This window comes from Pangasianodon hypophthalmus, chromosome 24, assembly GCF_027358585.1.
Source record: "Pangasianodon hypophthalmus isolate fPanHyp1 chromosome 24, fPanHyp1.pri, whole genome shotgun sequence".
NCBI lineage: Eukaryota > Metazoa > Chordata > Actinopteri > Siluriformes > Pangasiidae > Pangasianodon > Pangasianodon hypophthalmus.
The window spans coordinates 19,860,276-19,882,775 of NC_069733.1; the positions used below are offsets into that span (position 1 = coordinate 19,860,276).

Sequence of the window (22,500 nt, forward strand, 5' to 3'; positions counted from 1 at the left end):
CCGATGAAGAAGGAAGCTCTGATTATCTGTTCGAGCTCTCTGATAACGACAGCGACACGTCTGATCTCAGGTCACGCATCACACGCCACTTTACATAATCACGTGGAATGTGCGTTTAAGCTGCTGAACGTCGTGGTGTTGTGTCTGCAGTCAGCCGTACATGTGCAGGCAGTGTCCCGGATATAAAAAGGACTTTAGCCCCGCCCCCTGGTTCTGTGGCTCCACCAATGAGACCGGGCCGACGCCTGGAGACGGACCGTCCACCTCCTCAGACACCTGCGCAGGTAGTGACACGGGACTATAAGGCTCTTGTGTAAATATTAGGGTCGTAGAATTAACAATGACCATGGAGAACTTGTAGATTCTAGGAGGCGGAGTTTTGGAAGTCATGTGACAGGCGACGTTTTGTTAACGAAGGCGGAGCTTAGATTAAATCTGATCAGCCAATCACAAGCTTGACCTTTCTTTTCGTTTCCAAGCTCAATATCTCTACTTTGTGATGATGTTACAGGATATAATCAAGTTTGTGATTGGCAGATCAGATGTAACTTAAGCTCCGCCCTCTTTAACCTGGACGTTTATCCGACACTCTGCTCTGTTTCACTCTCAGAAACTCAGGAGTTCACCTGTCCCCCTCATGGCAGTCACCTGATCTGTACCTGCTGTTTACAGCCAATGCCTGATCGGAGGGCGGAGCATGTTGGCACAAACCCCTCCCCTCAGCAATGTGAGTGGCCCACCTACCTGTCAATCAAACACGTACACACTCTCCTGTACTGTTATTGAACTTGTATATTGCTAAGTAATGCCTATACTGTGACCTGATTGGCTGCATTAGTATTCTGTTAATGCCTATAGAGCCTTGTGATTGGATGCTTTAGCACTATTATCCACAGTGCACCTGATTGGCTGAATTCACTTCCTGTTCCTCCTCAGGTTTGGTGTGTCAGAGGCCGTTCTGTCACCTGTACTGGGGCTGCCAGCGAATCGAGTGCCGGGGTTGCTTAGTGCGGTTCAGCGGTAAGTCTCTGATTGGTCAGTGTGTGTGATTATGTTAATAATGTAATGATGTCATATTTGTTTGTAGATTAAATTCGTTTTAAAAAGTGTTATGGAACAAATGGAACTTAATGGAACTTTTATACATAATTTATTTATTTATTATTTGTAAAAATACATTTATGTGTATACTTATTATTTTTATGATTATTTTTATTATTAGTAGTATTTTTATAGCTATTCTTATCTGATAGATCTGAATCTGACTGATAAATGTCTGGACGGCGTCCTCAACAACAATCACTATGAGTCTGAAATCCTGCAGGTAAAATAATTAAACAAATTAATTTATTATTTATTATTTATTTCATTTTTTAACTGTTGTGAATTCACATATATTATACAGTTTCTGTAACATTAACAGACTTTTTCTGAGTTTGTGTAAAATGAACAGCAGCATTCGATTCACTGAATTTGTTGAGTTTTTCAGCATTAAATTTATTATATTTATATACAATTTGTTTGAGTTTTTCAGCATTAAATTGAGTAAAATTTATACAACAAATGAATCCATTTAAAGTTGTATATTTTTCACAGAAATTGTACAGGATTGAGGAGAATGTAGAGCCTTAAATTAGTGAATTTGCGTGAAGTCTACAGCACAAGCTGCTGAATTTTCTAACTCTGTACACTATATTTAGAGTTTGTCTATGCGGTAAATTTATTTATAGTTCATTTTATTATTTCATACTTTTAATTTATGTAATTATGAGTTATATTTTATTATATTGTAATATAACATTATAATTGTTTTTGCTTTGTCAGAATTATTTGAGCTCCAGAGGAAAGACGTGGAGGGAGATGCTGCAGGAGGCGCTAGAGAGCACACAGCAAGGCCTCTTCCACCTTTCAGGTAACACACACACACACACACACACACACACACACACACACACTCGTATCAGAAGTAAGACAGAAAGTAGAAAGTAAGAGGCTGTGCGTTTAAAATTATACTTTCAAAATATATTTGTAGAACATATTACAGAACATAACTTTTAAAAAAGTCAACAAATTATTTTCTTGAGCTCGCTGTGTAATAGCTTCCAGTAAAGACAGGCTTATAGACAAATACTACAGTAACACTAATGGGACAAACACTAAACACTACAAACACTGCACCAGTAGGGGGTGCTAGAGCGTTGTTTTAGCGGCAGTACAAACTTTATAGAAAATTAAAACCCTGACACATTTCTATGATGTACATCAGAAAGGCACTGAATTACTCTCTGAGCAAACAGATTGTGTTTGTAAATGTGAAACACACACACACACACACACACACACACATACACACACATACACACACACACACACACATCTGTCATGTTAGTTCTTCACAGAGGCTTTCTCCTTATAATCTGTTTATCCTTTTTATAAACTATTCAATAAAGTAGTAGCATCAGAAGAGTTAGCGTCAGGGCTGGAGTTGTGTATTATTAGGTTGATGTTATTATGTTCCATGAGATAATGGATGCTAGGGGAGGGGCTAATCACTCACTCTGTGTGTGTGTGTGTGTGTGTGTGTGTGTGTGTGTGTGTGTGTGTGTGTGTTAGATTACCGTATCAATGGGAACTCCTTCCTGTGTTACTGCTGTGGACTTCGCTTCTTTAAAGAGCTCGCATATGCGTACAGAGCTAACGTTCCTGCTGCTGAGCTACCAGGTAAACACACACACACACACACACACACACACACACACACACACTCATATATGCACCTGCATATACACACCTGGTTTCTTCCGCAGAGGTTATTTGACTCCACGTCGCGTGTTAAAATCGTATAGCTGTGGATTATCCCTTGCTGTAGAAGCTCCCAGTTTACACCGATGAAAGAAATCGCCCTAACGAGGACACAGTTACCTCACCACCATCTGCATCCACCTGAGCATCGTTCAACTCTGTGACGTTGTTTTGGATAAAAACAACACTGATGAAGGCTCATTAGTCAGGCTGTGAATCTGAAGGATAATGAAGATCAAAGAGCATTCTACAGAACGTAGAGAAAAAATAATACAAAAGCATAGATTAGGGAAAAGGTACAAAATAATAGCCAAGAGTTAGATCAGTAATCAGGAAGTGGAAGCTGCATCACACCACTCAGACACTGCCAAGAGAAGGTGAGGAGTCTTGTGAGAGAAGCCACAGACACACCTGCAGTCACGTGCGTAACACGGGCTTGTATGGGAGTGTGGCAAGAAAGAAGCCGTTCCTCAGAAAGCACCGTGTGAAAGCATGAGAGTGACCCAGCTGCGATGTGGGAAAAGGTTTTGTGGTCAGATGAAACCAAGATAGAGCTTTTTTTGGCCAAAACTCAAAGCGCTCTGTGTGGTGCTCAAACCTAAATCTTCCCATGCCTCCCGTACAGACACGCCATCCCTACAGTGAAGAGCGGTGGTGGCAGCACCATGCTGTGGTCATGCTTCTCATCAGCATCTTGTTAGAACTGAAGGAAGAATAGATGGAGCACAATACAGGGAAATACTGCAAGAGAAGCTGCTTCAGGCTGCTGAAAGACTGAAGCCTGGGAGGAAATTCACCTTCCAGCAGGACAGTGAGCACAAGCAACGCTGGAACTAAAAGCTAAATGTCCTGCAGTGACCCGGTCCACAAGCAACCAACCTGAACCTCCTGGAGCAAGTCCGCCAGGGAGAACGGACCAGAATCACTCCAGCACTGTGTGTAGAGCCGATACTTACAGTACTGATCCCAGAAGACTTACAGCTGCTGCTGCAGCAAGCGGTGGCTCTACTGCATATTCATGTGTGTGTGTGGGGGGGTGAATACTTACGCAACAAGTTATTTCAGTTTTTTCATAAAAATATTTACTCACACACACACACACACACACACACACTCTCTCTCTCACACACACACACACACATATACACTCTCACACCTATGCACATGCGCATACACACACACACACACACACTTCCTGTTGAATGTTGATATTAAATGAATACTTCTCTCTCTCTCTGTGTGTCTCTCTCTATCTCTCTCTCACTCTCTATCTGTCCCTCTCTCTCGCTCTGTCTCTCTCTGTGTCTCTCTCTATCTCTCTCTCACTCTCTATCTGTCTCACTCTCTATCTGTCTCACTCTGTCTCACACTCTCTCTGTCTCTCTCTCTTCCTCTTCTGTCTCACTCTCTATCTGTTCCTTTATGTCTCTCTCTCTCTCTCTCTCTCTCTCTCTCTCTCTATCTGTCACTCTCTCTCTCTCTCTCTCTCTCTCTCTCTCTCTCTCTGTCTCTCAGCCGCAGTGACAGTGAGACCGGATTGTTATTGGGGTCGTAACTGCAGAACACAAATCAAAGCTCACCACGCCATGTAAGAGTCTCTAATAATAATAATAATAATAATAATAATAATAATAATAATAATAATAAAAATAAAAATAAAAATAATAATAATTTACTAAGAGATATAGAATATATATATATACAGTTTAATGAATATCAGATTAATAAAAATGCATTTCTATTAAAAATAATTTGTTGCTTTTTTAAAAGAAGTATTTGTGTGTGTTAAAGTATTAGCCCCCTTCCTGATTTACTGTATTATTGCATATTTGTCACAGATCTTTAGACTGTAATAATTAAAACCTGATGCTTTTGTATATTTTTAGAGACATTTGCCTGCTTGTAATGTTCTAAATGACATAATTATGAAATTTTAAAACAGCCCAATAAGCTTGGTGTTATTTTGTGTCATTCTTAATTCTCCCAGCAGAGGGAGTCAGATAGTCAGATAATGTTTAAACCATTTTAAATTCAAATAAGAACTTTTCTGTACTAATGTAACTGGATGTTATTTTAATAGCACAGTAATACATAATTATTTATTATGTTTATTATATTTTTTCTTCCCTTTTTAGGAAATTTAACCACATATGTGAACAGACACGCTTTAAGAACTGAGGTTGTGTCCTGGATGGTGAAGTCACAGCTCTGGATTTAATCTTTTTTTTCTCCTAATTAATAATCTTGGTGTTTTACAATATGCAACTTCAATCAGTTTTGGGGCGAGAAGAGTGACGTCGCTTCGTAATCGATATAGTTTAGATGTTAATCTGCACTTTCTCATCGTGTGTGTGATCAGAATTCAGTTTAAAATCAGATGAAGCGAGCAATGAGAACCGTACCGTACTGTGACTGCGTGAAGACGGAGCTGCCATTAATCTGACACTTACGTAAACATTGTGCCTAATGAGCATGTGCTGATTTAATATATAATCACTTCAGTATCGGTTATGATGATCATTAATATGCTAATTATCTTGTTTGCTTGTTTTCTCGTATGAGATTCGGCTTTGCTATATCGTTATTTCTCACGATGATGATATTGTGCGTTAAATATCATGCGTAATGTGTAATTATCTCTCAGAAACTTGTTAACGGATTCCAGTCTGAATCTCGAGCTTCCACTGGATTAGTTTTTTGCTGTAGCTTAGTAATTCTGTGCACATTTTTGTCCATACTATCGCTTGTTTTAGATAAACTTCTCTCTCTCTCTCACACACACACACACACACACACACACACACACACACACACGATTGCTGTCCGATCTATCCGATCTATCCTATGCACGAGAAAAGGCTAAAACAGTCAGGTATTTCTAACCCGCACTAACACACCGCTGCACATTACTACTCATCACCTCAATCAGCTGCTGCTTTCACTTTTTCCTGCTCCGGAGATGAAACCCGAAGCAGGTCGCCATATTTAATCGTTATTTCCTCTTTAAATACGACCTGCGCTTCATTAAGGGCTATTAGGAGTCAATAATTAACCCACATCTCTGTTTTGGACAGCTGTGTGTTCATTAAAAAGCCATTCTAATCGAGATTTTTGTGATGATGTACAGAGATACGACAGAGGAGTCAGTAACAGTAACAGAGTGTCCTGAATGTGCACTATTGTTGTGTTTGGAGTATAACTGGAGTATAATAGTATTTGATAAATCAGCACAATATAAAAATAACCACTATAGAAAAGTATTATTATTATTATTATTATTATTATTATTATTATTATTATTACAGATTCTGTGTTGTAGTGTTTGGGACGAAGCCTTAACGTAAAGTGGCAGATCGTTTTCCACACCATTGTACTCCACTTGTCTTCTATTATTATTATTAATATTATTATGATTATTATTATTGTTGTTGTTGTTGTTGTTAGTAAGTGCTTTAATAGTAACTGTGGATGGCCGCAGGAACAGCTACAACAAACAGAAATAAACCTGCCATGTGGTGTAGTAAGTAATGTAGAGTATACTGTAGATATAGTATAGGATAATGTGAGAGAATGTAGTATAATGCAGGAAGCTACGCATGTGTTTTAGTAATAAGGTGAGTAATAATTTAACAACATACTGTACAATTATACTGTATTATTCCTATACCACTTTATTATACATCATCCTATTCTATAATACAGTATAATACAACGCTTTACTACATCATACAGGACTGTTACTGTCCCACAACATAATACTACACTCTTACTGTCCCATAATATAATACGATACTGTTATCATACTGTACTATAATACTGTACTATTACTGCACCCACAACACACTCTTACATCGTACTGAACTATTACTATTCCGCAAACTAATACGATATTGTTATACTGCACTATTACAGTCCCAAAACATAATACAGTACAATGTTACATCTTATTAAACTATTACTATTCCTCGATATAATACGATACTGTCACATCATACTGCACTATTACAATCCGAAATAACACGATACACTGCAACATTACATCATTCTACACTATTACTATTGAACAATATAATACGATACTGTCACGTCATACTGCACTATTACAATCCAAAAACATAATACTGTACAATGTTACATCATATACTACGTTATTACTATTCCACGATATAATATGAAACTGTTATGTCATACTTTACTGTTAATATCGTAGTAACAACGTAGTACGATGCTATTACTATCCCACAACCTAATACGATACTGTTATCATACTGTACTATCCATTACAGTCCCAAAACATAATACAGTACAATAATTACATCTTATTAAACTATTACTATTCCACGATATAATACGATACTGTCACGTCATACTGCACTATTACAATCCGAAATAACACGATACACTGCAACGTTACATCATTCTACACTATTACTATTGAACAATATAATACGATACTGTCACATCATACGACACTATTACAATCCGAAAAAAACACATAATACAATACTATATTACATCATACTACACTATTACTATCCTACAGTATCATATTATACTGTGCTTCGTGATACTACACTATTCCTATGCCACAATATAATGTGATGTCATGCTGTATAACACACTTCCTGTTAGCCGCCATCACCTAAGCCATGCATTCTGTTCGACTACACCAGCCTGGACCTTTCCGCATAGTATCCTGACAGGAAACAGGAAGCAGCTATTTAAATTTGTTCCTACACAAATAGCACAGATTTATTTTCCGTCTGCTGTGGCATGCCTGTAGCCATCCATGCTCAGAGTCTGTAGTGTTAAGTGTGGTGAGGATGCCAGTTATTAGTGGTTATTTTTTTTAGTAATTCTGGATTTGCTTAAAGCTTCTTTAAAAAGTTAATTTAAATAACATTTTGCTGATGATAAATTGAGAAACTGTTGCGTTATCAGTAATACAATCGTGACAGCACCCGTCATTTTTAGCTACTTGACTGGTGTAAATCATTTTCAGCCTAATTCTGACCTTTTCTTTTGCTCTTGTTGCACTTCGGAAGCCAGTAACGCTGTTTGCTTATTCAGTATTAAACCCTTTGAGGCCTTATGCTTTCAGTCATAAAAACACGACTGGAATATTAGTCTTTGTGTGTTTGTTTTGTGCTATAGGCAGAAATACAGATCTGAAATGTGACCTATAGTGTAGTTTATGACATTTGCAAATGTTAAGAAGAATAAAAACACCCAGTACATTATTAGAGGCTTCCGTAACCCCTAGAATAAACTTGATACATGATCCACTAGTTTTGTCGCACTATTTAGAAAATTAAAACCTCCTTATTTGGACATTTTAGCTGGTAGTTTAAATTAGTCATTGTTTTAAAATGTAATAAATTGGTTAAGTGTGCATGATGATGGTTAAAGGACCCAATGGGCATCAATTCAGGCCCATTCAAGATCCTTACTAATCAGCTGCATGGATATTAGGGAAGTGTTAAAGCATCCATTTGGGATTTAATGGAGCTATGAAGGAAAATCTTCACATTAAAATGACATTTTATTTTAACACTGAGGAGTTAAAAAAAAAAAGTCTTGCTCTCGTTCTACCTCATCCAAGCTGGAGAAATGGGTTGAAAGAGAATAACTGTAAACTGTGCTTTGTGTGTTCAGTAATTTTCTGATTCTGTAAACTCACACTATGTGAGTTAAATGCCTTTTGGGCATGTAGTGCCTCTGTGTATTAGCAGTTGCTAAAAGACTAATGTTCTGTAGAAATCTTAAAAAAATGTTTACTGCAGTAATAAAAATGCATCAATAAAAGTTAATGTCTTTGTGTCTTTGTCTCCACCTCTCATTTCTTTCTTTACACAGACTATTACAATTAATCACACACAAATAATGTACTACTGCATTCCCACTTCATCATACTGTAATGTCACTATCCTGATTCATAAACCACATCACACTCTACTCACACAAACCATACTATATTGTGTGTATTGTAACACAAGCAACACAAACAAGGAGACATGACCCTGATCAGAGGCCAGTATTCTGGCATTTACTACTTGAACCAGCGCTGTCTCTGTACTCAGATCTCAGCTTTGAAGTGTGAGAGGCAGCAGCAGGTGTTTGGTCTGCCTTTATCGCAACCTCAGTAACCCAATGGTGCAAATATTAAGAAGAACAGGGAACCTCAAATTTTCACCCAAAAAACTCCAAGGGGAAGTCAACGTATTCCAGGCCTTCGCAAATTCACACCATGGGTTATTGGGGGTCACCCCTTGCATTTTTCTAGGGTGAAAATTTAGACTTTCTCTGATATTTGCACTGTTGCTTACTGATATCAAGATGTAGACATGAGAGCAAGTTTGGTCTGAATCTCTCACTCCAAAGCTGAGATCTGAGGCTTCCATTTCTGATGAATACCAGTCAATAAAACATACTGGAATTTGCTGAAAACTGAGCCTCAGATCTCAGCTTTGGAGAGAGAGATTCAGACCAAACTTGCACTACTGTTTACATCTTGACATCAGTAACCAACACTGCAAATATGAAGACGATCAGAAAACGTCAACATTTTCACCCTAAAAAAATGTAAGGGGTTAGCCTTTGTGTTTTTTTGGGTGAAAAATGTGATGTTCTCAGATCTTCCCCAAATTCACACTGTGGGTTACTGGAGTAGAAATGTAGGCCTTAGCGTAAGTTTGGTCTAAAAATCTCACTCCAAAGCTGAGATCTGAGGCTTCGACTTTTTACAAATTCTAGTCAATTAAAATACTGGAATTTGCTGGACACTGAGCCTCAGATCTCAGTTTCTGAGCACGATGGGGCAAACGTAAGTGTTCTCCTGTCTGCGTCTTGACTCTGGAAATCCACAGATTGAATTTAGGGAAGATCTGAGAAGATAACATTTTTCACCCTAAAAACTGTAGAATGTAAGGGGTTAGCCTTTGTGTTTTTTCAGGTGAAAAATGTGATGTTCTCAGATCTTCCCCAAATTCACACTCTGGGTTACTGGGCTGGAGATATAAACAGTAGGGCAAGTTTGGTCTGAATGTCTCACTCCAAAGCTGAGATCTGAGGGTCAGTGTCCAACAAATTACTTTACAGGAATTCTAGCAGTTTCATTACATGCAACGTTTAGCTGCTAGATTTCCTGTAAACATATCAGCACATAATACACCCATGGTTTATGGTTTACACCAGAGAAGAGAAGAGAAGAGAAGAGAAGAGAAGAGAAATTATTATAATGCATTATTACTACATCGCATTCTGCCTGCATTGTGTGTTCAGTAATTTTCTGACTCTGGAAACTTGCACTGTGAGTTACAGACCTTAGTGCTTACAGCCTCTTTGTATTAGCAATTGCTAAAAGACTAATGTTCTACAGAAATATAAATATTGTTTATTGTACTAATAAAAATGCTTCAATAAAAGTTATAAAATAAAATTGAGTGTGTTTGTGTAAAGAAAGAAATGAGAGATAGAAACAAACACTGTGTTCCACAACTATTACAATCTCACGTCATACTTTACTATTAATATATCACTTCTATTTATTTCTATTTATTTTTCTGATTACTGTCCCTCTTCATCATAATATACTATTAATAAATCAGCTCATACTTTTACCTTTCCAGGAAATCTAGCAGCTAAATGTTGCATGTAATGAAACTGCTAGAATTCCTGTAAAGTAATTGACTGGAATTTGCTGGACCCTGAGACTCAGATCTCAGCTTTGGAGTGAGAGATTCAGACCAAACTTGTGCTGCTGTTTACATCTCAAGCCCAGTAACCATCACTGTGAATCTGGGGAAGATCTGAGAACATCACATTTTTCATCTTAAAAACCACAAAGGCCCGTACATTCTGCAGTTTAAAGGGTGAAAATTTGACGTTCTCTGATCTTCCTCAAATTCAAGTCTGTGGGTTTCTGGAGTCAAGACACAGACAGGAGAACACTTACTTTTGAGATCTGAGGCTCAGTGTCCAGCAAATTCCAGTATGTTTTATTGACTGGTATTTGTCAGAGATTGAAGCTTCAGATCTCAGCTTTGGAGTGAGAGATTCAGACCAAACTTGCGCTCCTGTCTACATCTTGACCCCAGTAACCTACAGCGTGAATTTGAGGAAGATCTGAGAACATCACATTTTTCACACACAAAAAAAAAACACAAAGCCTAACCCCTTACATTTTTTAGGGTGAAAAATTTGACGTTCTCCGATCTTCTTCAAATTCACACCAAGGCTTACTGGAATCAGGACGTAAACAAGAGCACAAGTTTGGTCTGAATCTCTCACTCCAAAGCTGAGATCTGAAGCTCAGTTTCCAGCAAATTCCAGTCAATTACTTTACAGGAATTCTAGCAGTTTCATTACATGCAACATTTAGCTGCTAGATTTCCTTTAAACTTTTCAGCACATAATACACCCATGGTTTATGGTTTACTCCAGAGAAGAGAAGAGAAGAGAAGAGAAGAGAAGAGAAGACTATGGCCAATTATCATAATGCATTATTACTACAGTATACCACATTCTGTCTGCATTACTATAATACTGTATATTCGCTGTAAGCACTGCGAGATCTCAGCTTTGGAGTGAGATAGGACAGAATGAAGTGCGCAACTGTCTGTGTCTTGACACCAATAATCCACGGTGTGAATTTGGAGAAGATCAGAAAATGTCAAAATTTTCACCCAAAAAAAAACACAAAGGCTAACCTCTTGGAGTTTTTAGGGTGAAAATTTTGACCTTCTCTGATCTTCTTCATATTTGCACCATTGGTTACTGATATCAAGCTGTAGACATGAGAGCAAGTTTGGTCTGAATCTCTCACTCCAAAGCTGAGATCTGAGGCTTCCATTTCTGATGAATACCAGTCAATAAAACATACTGGAATTTGCTGAACACTGAGCCTCAGATCTCAGCTTTGGAGAGAGAGATTCAAACCAAACTTGCTCTCATGTCTACATCTCGACCCCATTAACCCAGAGTGTGAATTTGAGGAAGATCTCAGAACATCACATTTTTCACACAAAAAAACCACAAAGGCTAACCTCTTGGAGTTTGTAGGGTGAAAAATTTGACGTTCTCCGATCTTCCTCAAATTCACACCATGGCTTACTGGAATCAGGACATACACATGAGAGCAAGTTTGGTCTGAAATCTCACTCCAAAGCTGAGATCTGAAGCTTCAATCTCTGACAAATACCAGTCAATAAAATATACTGGAATTTGCTGAACACTGAGCCTCAGATCTCAGCTTTGGAATGAGAGATTCAGACCAAACTTGCGCTCATGTCTATGTCTTGACATCAGCAACCAACACTGCAAATATGAAGAAGATCAGAGAAAGTCACAATTTTCACCCTAAAAAAATGTAAGGGGTTAGCCTTTGTGTTTTTTTCAGGTGAAAATTGTGATGGTCTTCAATCTTCTTAAAATTTACACCATGGCTCACTGGAATCAAGACATAGACATGAGTGTAAGTTTGGTCTGAATATCTCACTCCGAAGCTGAGATCTGAGGCTCAGTGTCCAACAAATTCCAGTCAATTAAAATACTGGAATTTGCTGGAAACGGAGCCTCAGATCTCAGTTTTTGAGTGCGATGAGGCAAAAGTAAGTGTTCTCCTGTCTGTATCTTGACTCTAGAAACACACAGACTGAATTTGGGGAAGATCAGAGAACATCAAATTTTCACTCTAAACCCTCCAAGGGGTTATAGCCTCAAACTGCTCAACACTCACTCTCCATAAGAGAAGAAAAAGGGGTTTAAAATCTGTTAATGGAGGTCATTTCACTAAAGATCTTAAGCTCCCTCTTAGAGTTTCAGCTGTTTTGTCTTGACCTCCTCTCACCTAGTGTTTAATCAGGCTCTTACTTTCTCTCTCTCTCTCTCTCTCTCTCTCAGTCATTGTGCTCTCTCCATCTTGCTCTTATTTCACCTCCTTTGTACAAACATACTGATAACAGACATCGACATTTTAATTTTTCTATTTTTAAAAGTAAAAGAGATGCAGTTTTGGAATGAGACAATGGGTATGTTTTTTTTTTTTTTTCCATGACAACATTAGTCATCTTGCATGGTGGGTTGGATGTCTGGCGTCTATTTTTGGTGTGGCTGAATCTGCTGAAATGTTATAGCATTACAATATTATTAGTCGATAAGTATAGTTTAATTTTAGAGTATACCTTTTCAGATTTTTGCTGGTTAGTTATTTGTAAGACACCGACGTAAATCCATCTTGTCTGTGGTTCAGACTTTGGCTAAAGTTCTTCTGGCTCAGGGTGCTGCATCAGAAGATTAATGAAGCTGAAATAAACATAAATCAATGTGGGAGTTCATGATGGGAAAACTTTTAACTTGCCATAAACAAACTCATGTAAACAGGAGCAAGCAGAAGGATGGTACAGCAGCAGGCACTGAGCCTGGCGTGAGCAGAGATTCTGCAAATCTTTAACTATTACTAACCCGCAATACTATACTATTACTATGCTATATACTATACCACATACTACACCACATCATCACACTATATTATTACTGCTCTACATCACAGAACAATATTCCTACCCACAATACCACACTAATACTATCCCACAATACTATACTACTACTATTCCATATAATACTGGAGTAACTATGTCTGTAGTATAACTTTGACACTATTACTATACTATTACTATACTACGTCATCATACTCTTTTATCAGGAAACACATCATAAAACAATATTCCTACTCACAATACCACACTAATACTATCCCACATAATACTGGAGTAACTATGTCTGTAGTATAAATACGACACTATTACTATTACTACACCACATCATCACACTATATTATTACTACTCTACATCATAAAACGATATTCCTACTCACAATACCACACTAATACTATCCCACAATACTATACTACTACTATTCCATATAATACTGGAGTAACTATGTCTGTAGTATAACTTTGACACTATTACTATACTATTACTATACTACGTCATCATACTCTTTTATCAGGAAACACATCATAAAACAATATTCCTACTCACAATACCACACTAATACTATCCCACATAATACTGGAGTAACTATGTCTGTAGTATAAATACGACACTATTACTATTACTACACCACATCATCACACTATATTATTACTACTCTACATCATAAAACAATATTCCTACCCACAATACTATACTATTACTATGCTATATACTACACCACATACTATACCACATCATCACACTATATTATTACATCACAGAACAATATTCCTACCCACAATACCACACTAATACTATCCCACAATACTATACTACTACTATTCCACATAATGCTGGAGTAACTATGACTGCAGTATAACTATGACACTATTACTATACTATTACTATACCACATCATCATACTACATTATTACTACTCTACATCATAAAACGATATTCCTACTCACAATACCACACTAATACTATCCCACAATACTATACTACTACTATTCCATATAATACTGGAGTAACTATGTCTGTAGTATAACTTTGACACTATTACTATACTATTACTATACCACATCATCATACTACATTATTACTACTCTACATCATAAAACGATATTCCTACTCACAATACCACACTAATACTATCCCACAATACTATACTACTACTATTCCATATAATACTGGAGTAACTATGTCTGTAGTATAACTATGACACTATTACTATACTATTACTATACCACATCATCATACTCTTTTATCAGGAAACACATCATAAAACAACATTCTTACTCACAACACCACACTAATACTATCCCACAATACTATACTACTACTATTCCATATAATACTGGAGTAACTATGTCTGTAGTATAAATACGACACTATTACTATACTATTACTACACCACATCATACTACATTATTACTACTCTACATCACAGAACAATACTCCTACCCACAATACCACACTAATACTATCACACAATACTACTATTCCACATAATACAGTAGTAACTATATCTGTAGTATAACTATGACGCTATTACTATTACTAAACTATTACTATACCACATCATCATACTCTTTTATCAGTAAACACATCATAAAACAATATTCCTACTCACAACACCACACTAATACTATCCCACAATACTATACTACTACTATTCCATATAATACTGGAGTAACTATGTCTGTAGTATAACTATGACACTATTACTATACTATTACTACACATCATCATACTCTTATCAGGAAACACATCACAGAACAACATTCCTAGCCCACAATACTATATTATTCCACATAATACTTTACTATAAGAGTAACGCAACATGCTATTACTAAACTACATCCTACATCATACTACTATTACATCAAATGTGGCATAATAGTTTTATGATGTATTATAGAATGATGTAAAACACACACACACATTACCACTGCACCACACACACACACACACACATTACCACTACACCACACACACACATTACCACTGCACCACACACACACACACATTACCACTACACCACACACACACATTACCACTGCACCACACACACACACACACACATTACCACTACACCACACACACACATTACCACTGCACCACACACACACACACACACACACATTACCACTGCACCACACACACACACACATTACCACTACACCACACACACACATTACCACTGCACCACACACACACACACACACACACACACACATTACCACTGCACCACACACACACACACATTACCACTACACCACACACACACATTACCACTGCACCACACACACACACACATTACCACTACACCACACACACACACACACATTACCACTACACCACACACACACATTACCACTGCACCACACACACACACACATTACCACTGCACCACACACACACACACATTACCACTACACCACACACACACACACACATTACCACTACACCACACACACACATTACCACTGCACCACACACACACACACATTACCACTACACCACACACACACATTACCACTGCACCACACACACACACACACACACACACACACATTACCACTGCACCACACACACACACACACACATTACCACTACACCACACACACACATTACCACTGCACCACACACACACACACATTACCACTGCACCACACACACACACACACACATTACCACTGCACCACACACACACACACACATTACCACTACACCACACACACACATTACCACTGCACCACACACACACACACACACATTACCACTACACCACACACACACATTACCACTGCACCACACACACACACACACACACACACATTACCACTGCACCACACACACACACACACACACACACATTACCACTGCACCACACACACACACACATTACCACTGCACCACACACACACACACATTGCCACTATACCACACACACACGTTACCATTACACCGCACACACACACACACATTACCACTACACCACACACACACACACACACACACACGCATTACCACTATACCGCACACGCATTACCATTACACCACACACACACACATTTCCACTATACCACACACACACACACACACATTACCACTACACCACACACACATTACCAAGATACCACACACACACACATTACCACGATACCACACACACATTACCACACACACACATTACCACTATACCACACACACATTACCACTGCACCACACACACACACACATTACCACTACACCACACACACACATTACCACTGCACCACACACACACACACATTACCACTACACCACACACACACACACACATTACCACTACACCACACACACACATTACCACTGCACCACACACACACACACATTACCACTGCACCACACACACACACACATTACCACTACACCACACACACACACACACATTACCACTACACCACACACACACATTACCACTGCACCACACACACACACACATTACCACTACACCACACACACACATTACCACTGCACCACACACACACACACACACACACACATTACCACTGCACCACACACACACACACACATTACCACTACACCACACACACACATTACCACTGCACCACACACACACACACATTACCACTGCACCACACACACACACACACATTACCACTGCACCACACACACACACACACATTACCACTACACCACACACACACATTACCACTGCACCACACACACACACACACACATTACCACTACACCACACACACACATTACCACTGCACCACACACACACACACATTACCACTGCACCACACACACACACACATTGCCACTATACCACACACACACGTTACCATTACACCGCACACACACACACACATTACCACTACACCACACACACACACACACACACACACGCATTACCACTATACCGCACACGCATTACCATTACACCACACACACACACATTTCCACTATACCACACACACACACACACACATTACCACTACACCACACACACATTACCAAGATACCACACACACACACATTACCACGATACCACACACACATTACCACACACACACATTACCACTATACCACACACACATTACCACGATACCCCACACACACACACACACACACGCACACACACTACCACTATACCACACACACACACACACACACACATTACCACGATACCACACACACATTACCACGATACCACACACACATTACCACACACACATTACCACGATACCACACACACACACACATCACTACGATACCACATAATACTACAACATAAATCACATAGCAGAACACTATGCTTCACTACTACGCTATTTACAGTCTGTGTGTGTGTGTGTGTGTGTGTGTGTGTGTGTTCCCTCAGTCATCTCACACTACCACATTCCTTCGAGGCTCAGATTAGCCCTTGACTCAGAGCCAATCCCTGCATCCTTCTCAGGGTTTAAAGTGTTGAGGAGGCACACTAACCTAAATTAACCAAATAAACAACATTCAGAACTATAAAACAAATTATCCAACCGGATTAACGTTAACATTTTTTCTTTTGTTAAAACCACATCTCCTAAATTAATCTACACACATTACCACTACACCACACACACACATTACCACTGCACCACACACACACACACATTACCACTGCACCACACACACACACACATTGCCACTATACCACACACACACGTTACCATTACACCGCACACACACACACACATTACCACTACACCACACACACACACACACACACACACGCATTACCACTATACCGCACACGCATTACCATTACACCACACACACACACATTTCCACTATACCACACACACACACACACACATTACCACTACACCACACACACATTACCAAGATACCACACACACACACATTACCACGATACCACACACACATTACCACACACACACATTACCACTATACCACACACACATTACCACTGCACCACACACACACACACATTACCACTACACCACACACACACATTACCACTGCACCACACACACACACACATTACCACTACACCACACACACACACACACATTACCACTACACCACACACACACATTACCACTGCACCACACACACACACACATTACCACTGCACCACACACACACACACATTACCACTACACCACACACACACACACACATTACCACTACACCACACACACACATTACCACTGCACCACACACACACACACATTACCACTACACCACACACACACATTACCACTGCACCACACACACACACACACACACACACATTACCACTGCACCACACACACACACACACATTACCACTACACCACACACACACATTACCACTGCACCACACACACACACACATTACCACTGCACCACACACACACACACACATTACCACTGCACCACACACACACACACACATTACCACTACACCACACACACACATTACCACTGCACCACACACACACACACACACATTACCACTACACCACACACACACATTACCACTGCACCACACACACACACACATTACCACTGCACCACACACACACACACATTGCCACTATACCACACACACACGTTACCATTACACCGCACACACACACACACATTACCACTACACCACACACACACACACACACACACACGCATTACCACTATACCGCACACGCATTACCATTACACCACACACACACACATTTCCACTATACCACACACACACACACACACATTACCACTACACCACACACACATTACCAAGATACCACACACACACACATTACCACGATACCACACACACATTACCACACACACACATTACCACTATACCACACACACATTACCACGATACCCCACACACACACACACACACACGCACACACACTACCACTATACCACACACACACACACACACACACATTACCACGATACCACACACACATTACCACGATACCACACACACATTACCACACACACATTACCACGATACCACACACACACACACATCACTACGATACCACATAATACTACAACATAAATCACATAGCAGAACACTATGCTTCACTACTACGCTATTTACAGTCTGTGTGTGTGGTGTGTGTGTGTGTGTGTGTGTGTTCCCTCAGTCATCTCACACTACCACATTCCTTCGAGGCTCAGATTAGCCCTTGACTCAGAGCCAATCCCTGCATCCTTCTCAGGGTTTAAAGTGTTGAGGAGGCACACTAACCTAAATTAACCAAATAAACAACATTCAGAACTATAAAACAAATTATCCAACCGGATTAACGTTAACATTTTTTCTTTTGTTAAAACCACATCTCCTAAATTAATCTACTTCATAAATATCACAAAGAAAATTATAGAATTTCATTAAAAAACATTTACACATCACCGTTGCTGCTAATATGCTTCACATAATATTTTATTTGTATTGATTTGTTAGTTACTGCATTTATTCTTTTTAATCTTTTTTTTTACAACAATAATCATTTTTCCCTTTATAATGCACTTCCTGCAGGAGATCATCAGCATTACTGCATTTCCGAACATGTCGCACATTAATGTAGTGCATGAAAATGCTGCATAAACATAACATTTACAAAAAACATGGATTTATGACGGCGTAGCACTCGCTCCACGTACAACAGCACGGCAGAGCCAAATATTTAGCAGCATTAATAATCCGAGAATGCGTAAAAATACCAACAAAAGTACACACTCTGTGAGCAACAACAACAAGTGACGCGAACAAGGGAAAGTCGTCAAGTCATCATATTTTAACGTGTGCATTATAACAATAATATTAAAGGACACATATATTATATAAGCTATTATTGGTACATATCTGTGGTGGTTAAATAATATAATAATCTTTTTTTTTTTTTTTTTTTTTAAACAGTAATCAGTCCACAAAACATTTAAATATTTTCCAGATATCAAAAATGTGCTTTGTTATGTAAAGAGGCACGGCTGTATTAATGTACAAATCCATCAGCGGTTACTTCTCACTGTCAATTTCTGAAAAAGCAACAAAACAGATTGTGAACGGTTGTGTTTACACACACACACACACACACACACACACACACACACACTAAACCGCATACTGCCATACTAAAGGACTACAGGGTAGCACAGTTCTTCACATATTCTTAAGTTCAGGAATATGATTCAGAAGCAGAATGAATCATTCAAGAATGAATCATTTGAATCGCTTGTTCTGCAGCTAAATGTAGCTAACAGAAATCTATCTTACGCAATTTTTTTCCTGTTAATATATCCCATATGTCTCAAACACTGGAACGTCATGGAGGCCGCCATCTTGGACAACTTTGACTCTGAATCACTTTGTTTCCTCACCACGGTTCGTTACCATTCCTGACCCCGCCCCCAGGCTAAACCTCTAAAAGTTCCTGCTTGATAACAGGAAGTGATGCAAACGATAATAAAGTTCCAGTTTAAAGTATTTGCAAATACAGTATTCTACTATGTATTACTCAATCGATTATGACATTTGAATAAATTATATTAAAATGTTTGTATTAATCGGATGACAGATAGACTTTCGGAAGTGAGATTGACTCACATTTGCCTTGTAGCTCGAATGGAAAACTGATCAATAAAATATAAATAAAATTGCAGACTGCAAATGGATGTTTGAATTTTTTTGCCATAATGCACCTTTAAATGTAGCTGGCAGCTAGTGCTACTCGATAGTGTGTGTGTGTGTAAAACAGATAACACGCTGTTCAGTATGACAGTATGCGGTCTGAGTCGATCACATGTCCTTCCCCACAGAGTCACACGGCACGGTCACATGACTCAGCGAGGGAAGCTGGATCTTACTGGACGTGTTTTTCAAAACAGCCGATTCCTCAACTGTAAACGCCAAGTGGGCGGAGCCTAATGAAGGAAAGGAGTCGTGATTTCCGAGCTTGTTGTTTTTCACTTGGTTTTCGGCTGAAACCAGAGGCTCTCGATCATCTTCTTCTGAAATGGCGAACACGGGAATGGTGAGGTTATCATCATCAGGAGAGAATTCGCAGATTTTAACCTCCACTGCTTGCTCCGGGCCACAGAGGGCGCCATCGGGCTCGCAGATCTGCTGAGACGTGTGGGAGCGTGACATGTTGTAGCGGCGCTGTTGCTGAGCCGAGGGAACCTTCACACCACCACCTCCATCCACCACAGAACCTGGAGAAACCTGAGGAACAAAACATCTCTCTAAACATGTGTAGATGATTATTTATGACTAATTTTTACAACGTTACGTAAAACAGATGTGGGAGTGATAGAAGTGCTGATCCTCGACGAGTTTAGTGTGATGTGTGGAGCGGGATCCTTCTTAACTCCGCTTCACAATGCACTAATCACACGTTAATCCCGATAATCTACTAAAACGCTCAATAATCTGATTACATACGTCTGAGTACATTCAGTTACTGACACACTGTACATCAGAAGGGACCCACGTCTCTATAAATAATAAATAATAATAGTAATCTTTATACTTAAATGCAACCTCAGCTATTCTTAATAATAATAATAATAATAATAATAATAATAATAATAATAGATGAACTCACGGTGTCCACTAGTTTGGTGAAGGGACTCGTTAAATTCCAGCTGCACCACTTCCTGTTTAATTGAGGAAGAGGAAGTAGGAAGTCGTGGAAGGTTCGGACGCTCCACGCTCGAGGACGCGCCGATCCAACATGGCTGCCACGACTCGGCCAATTGGAGGGCTCGCTGCGAGGCATCCAATCAGATGGCTGCACAGATCCCGTGTCACTGCGTCGCAGAAAACGTTCACGGTGCTGCGAGAATAAGAGTTAATGTTTACATGCTTATTAAAATTAGTAATGATTATAATTATTAGATGTAAATCATTCAATTTATCATTTTAGCTTCTTAACCAGCAGGGACCGGGAGAATCCCCCGGATACGTAGCAACAGATTTTGACGCAGAATTTGCAATAAATTGAGTCATCAGACGCCAGTTTCGTGCTCTCTGCCTCGGCACTGACCATCTCAGGACCGCAGTGTCTGACTCGGACTTTCCCAGAGCTCGCTGCCGGACTTAGAGCGTGGAACAGAACCAGATCTGACCCGAGCCTTCGCCGTCTAAACAGCCTGCTAGTCACAAAGACCCGCATCTGGTGATGGCAAGAACCTCACAAAGCAATGTGATGA

At 39.3% G+C, this 22,500-nt stretch overlaps 2 protein-coding genes across 3 annotated transcripts in view; one reads left to right on the top strand and one right to left on the bottom strand.

The window, feature by feature from the left end:
• Window positions 1-8,622, top strand: part of chfr (checkpoint with forkhead and ring finger domains, E3 ubiquitin protein ligase) — a 62,803-nt gene extending 54,181 nt beyond the window's left edge. For both annotated transcript variants that reach the window (XM_053229074.1, XM_053229075.1), the window contains exons 10-18: window positions 1-70; window positions 151-284; window positions 611-727; window positions 937-1,020; window positions 1,254-1,324; window positions 1,825-1,912; window positions 2,614-2,721; window positions 4,318-4,390; window positions 4,938-8,622. The exon at window positions 1-70 is cut by the window's left edge and continues 93 nt beyond it. In XM_053229074.1, the coding sequence (XP_053085049.1) occupies window positions 1-70; window positions 151-284; window positions 611-727; window positions 937-1,020; window positions 1,254-1,324; window positions 1,825-1,912; window positions 2,614-2,721; window positions 4,318-4,390; window positions 4,938-4,980 (788 nt within the window). In that variant the 3' untranslated portion in view covers window positions 4,981-8,622. The remainder of the gene's footprint in view (window positions 71-150; window positions 285-610; window positions 728-936; window positions 1,021-1,253; window positions 1,325-1,824; window positions 1,913-2,613; window positions 2,722-4,317; window positions 4,391-4,937) is intronic.
• Window positions 8,623-19,701: 11,079 nt separating this feature from the next.
• Window positions 19,702-22,500, bottom strand: part of si:dkey-112e17.1 (uncharacterized) — a 24,623-nt gene continuing 21,824 nt past the window's right edge. Inside the window, exons 6-7 of the mRNA XM_053228729.1 lie at window positions 21,894-22,124; window positions 19,702-21,511 (exon numbers count right to left, since the gene is read on the bottom strand). Coding sequence (XP_053084704.1) covers window positions 21,086-21,511; window positions 21,894-22,124 — 657 coding nt within the window. The 3' untranslated portion in view covers window positions 19,702-21,085. The remainder of the gene's footprint in view (window positions 21,512-21,893; window positions 22,125-22,500) is intronic.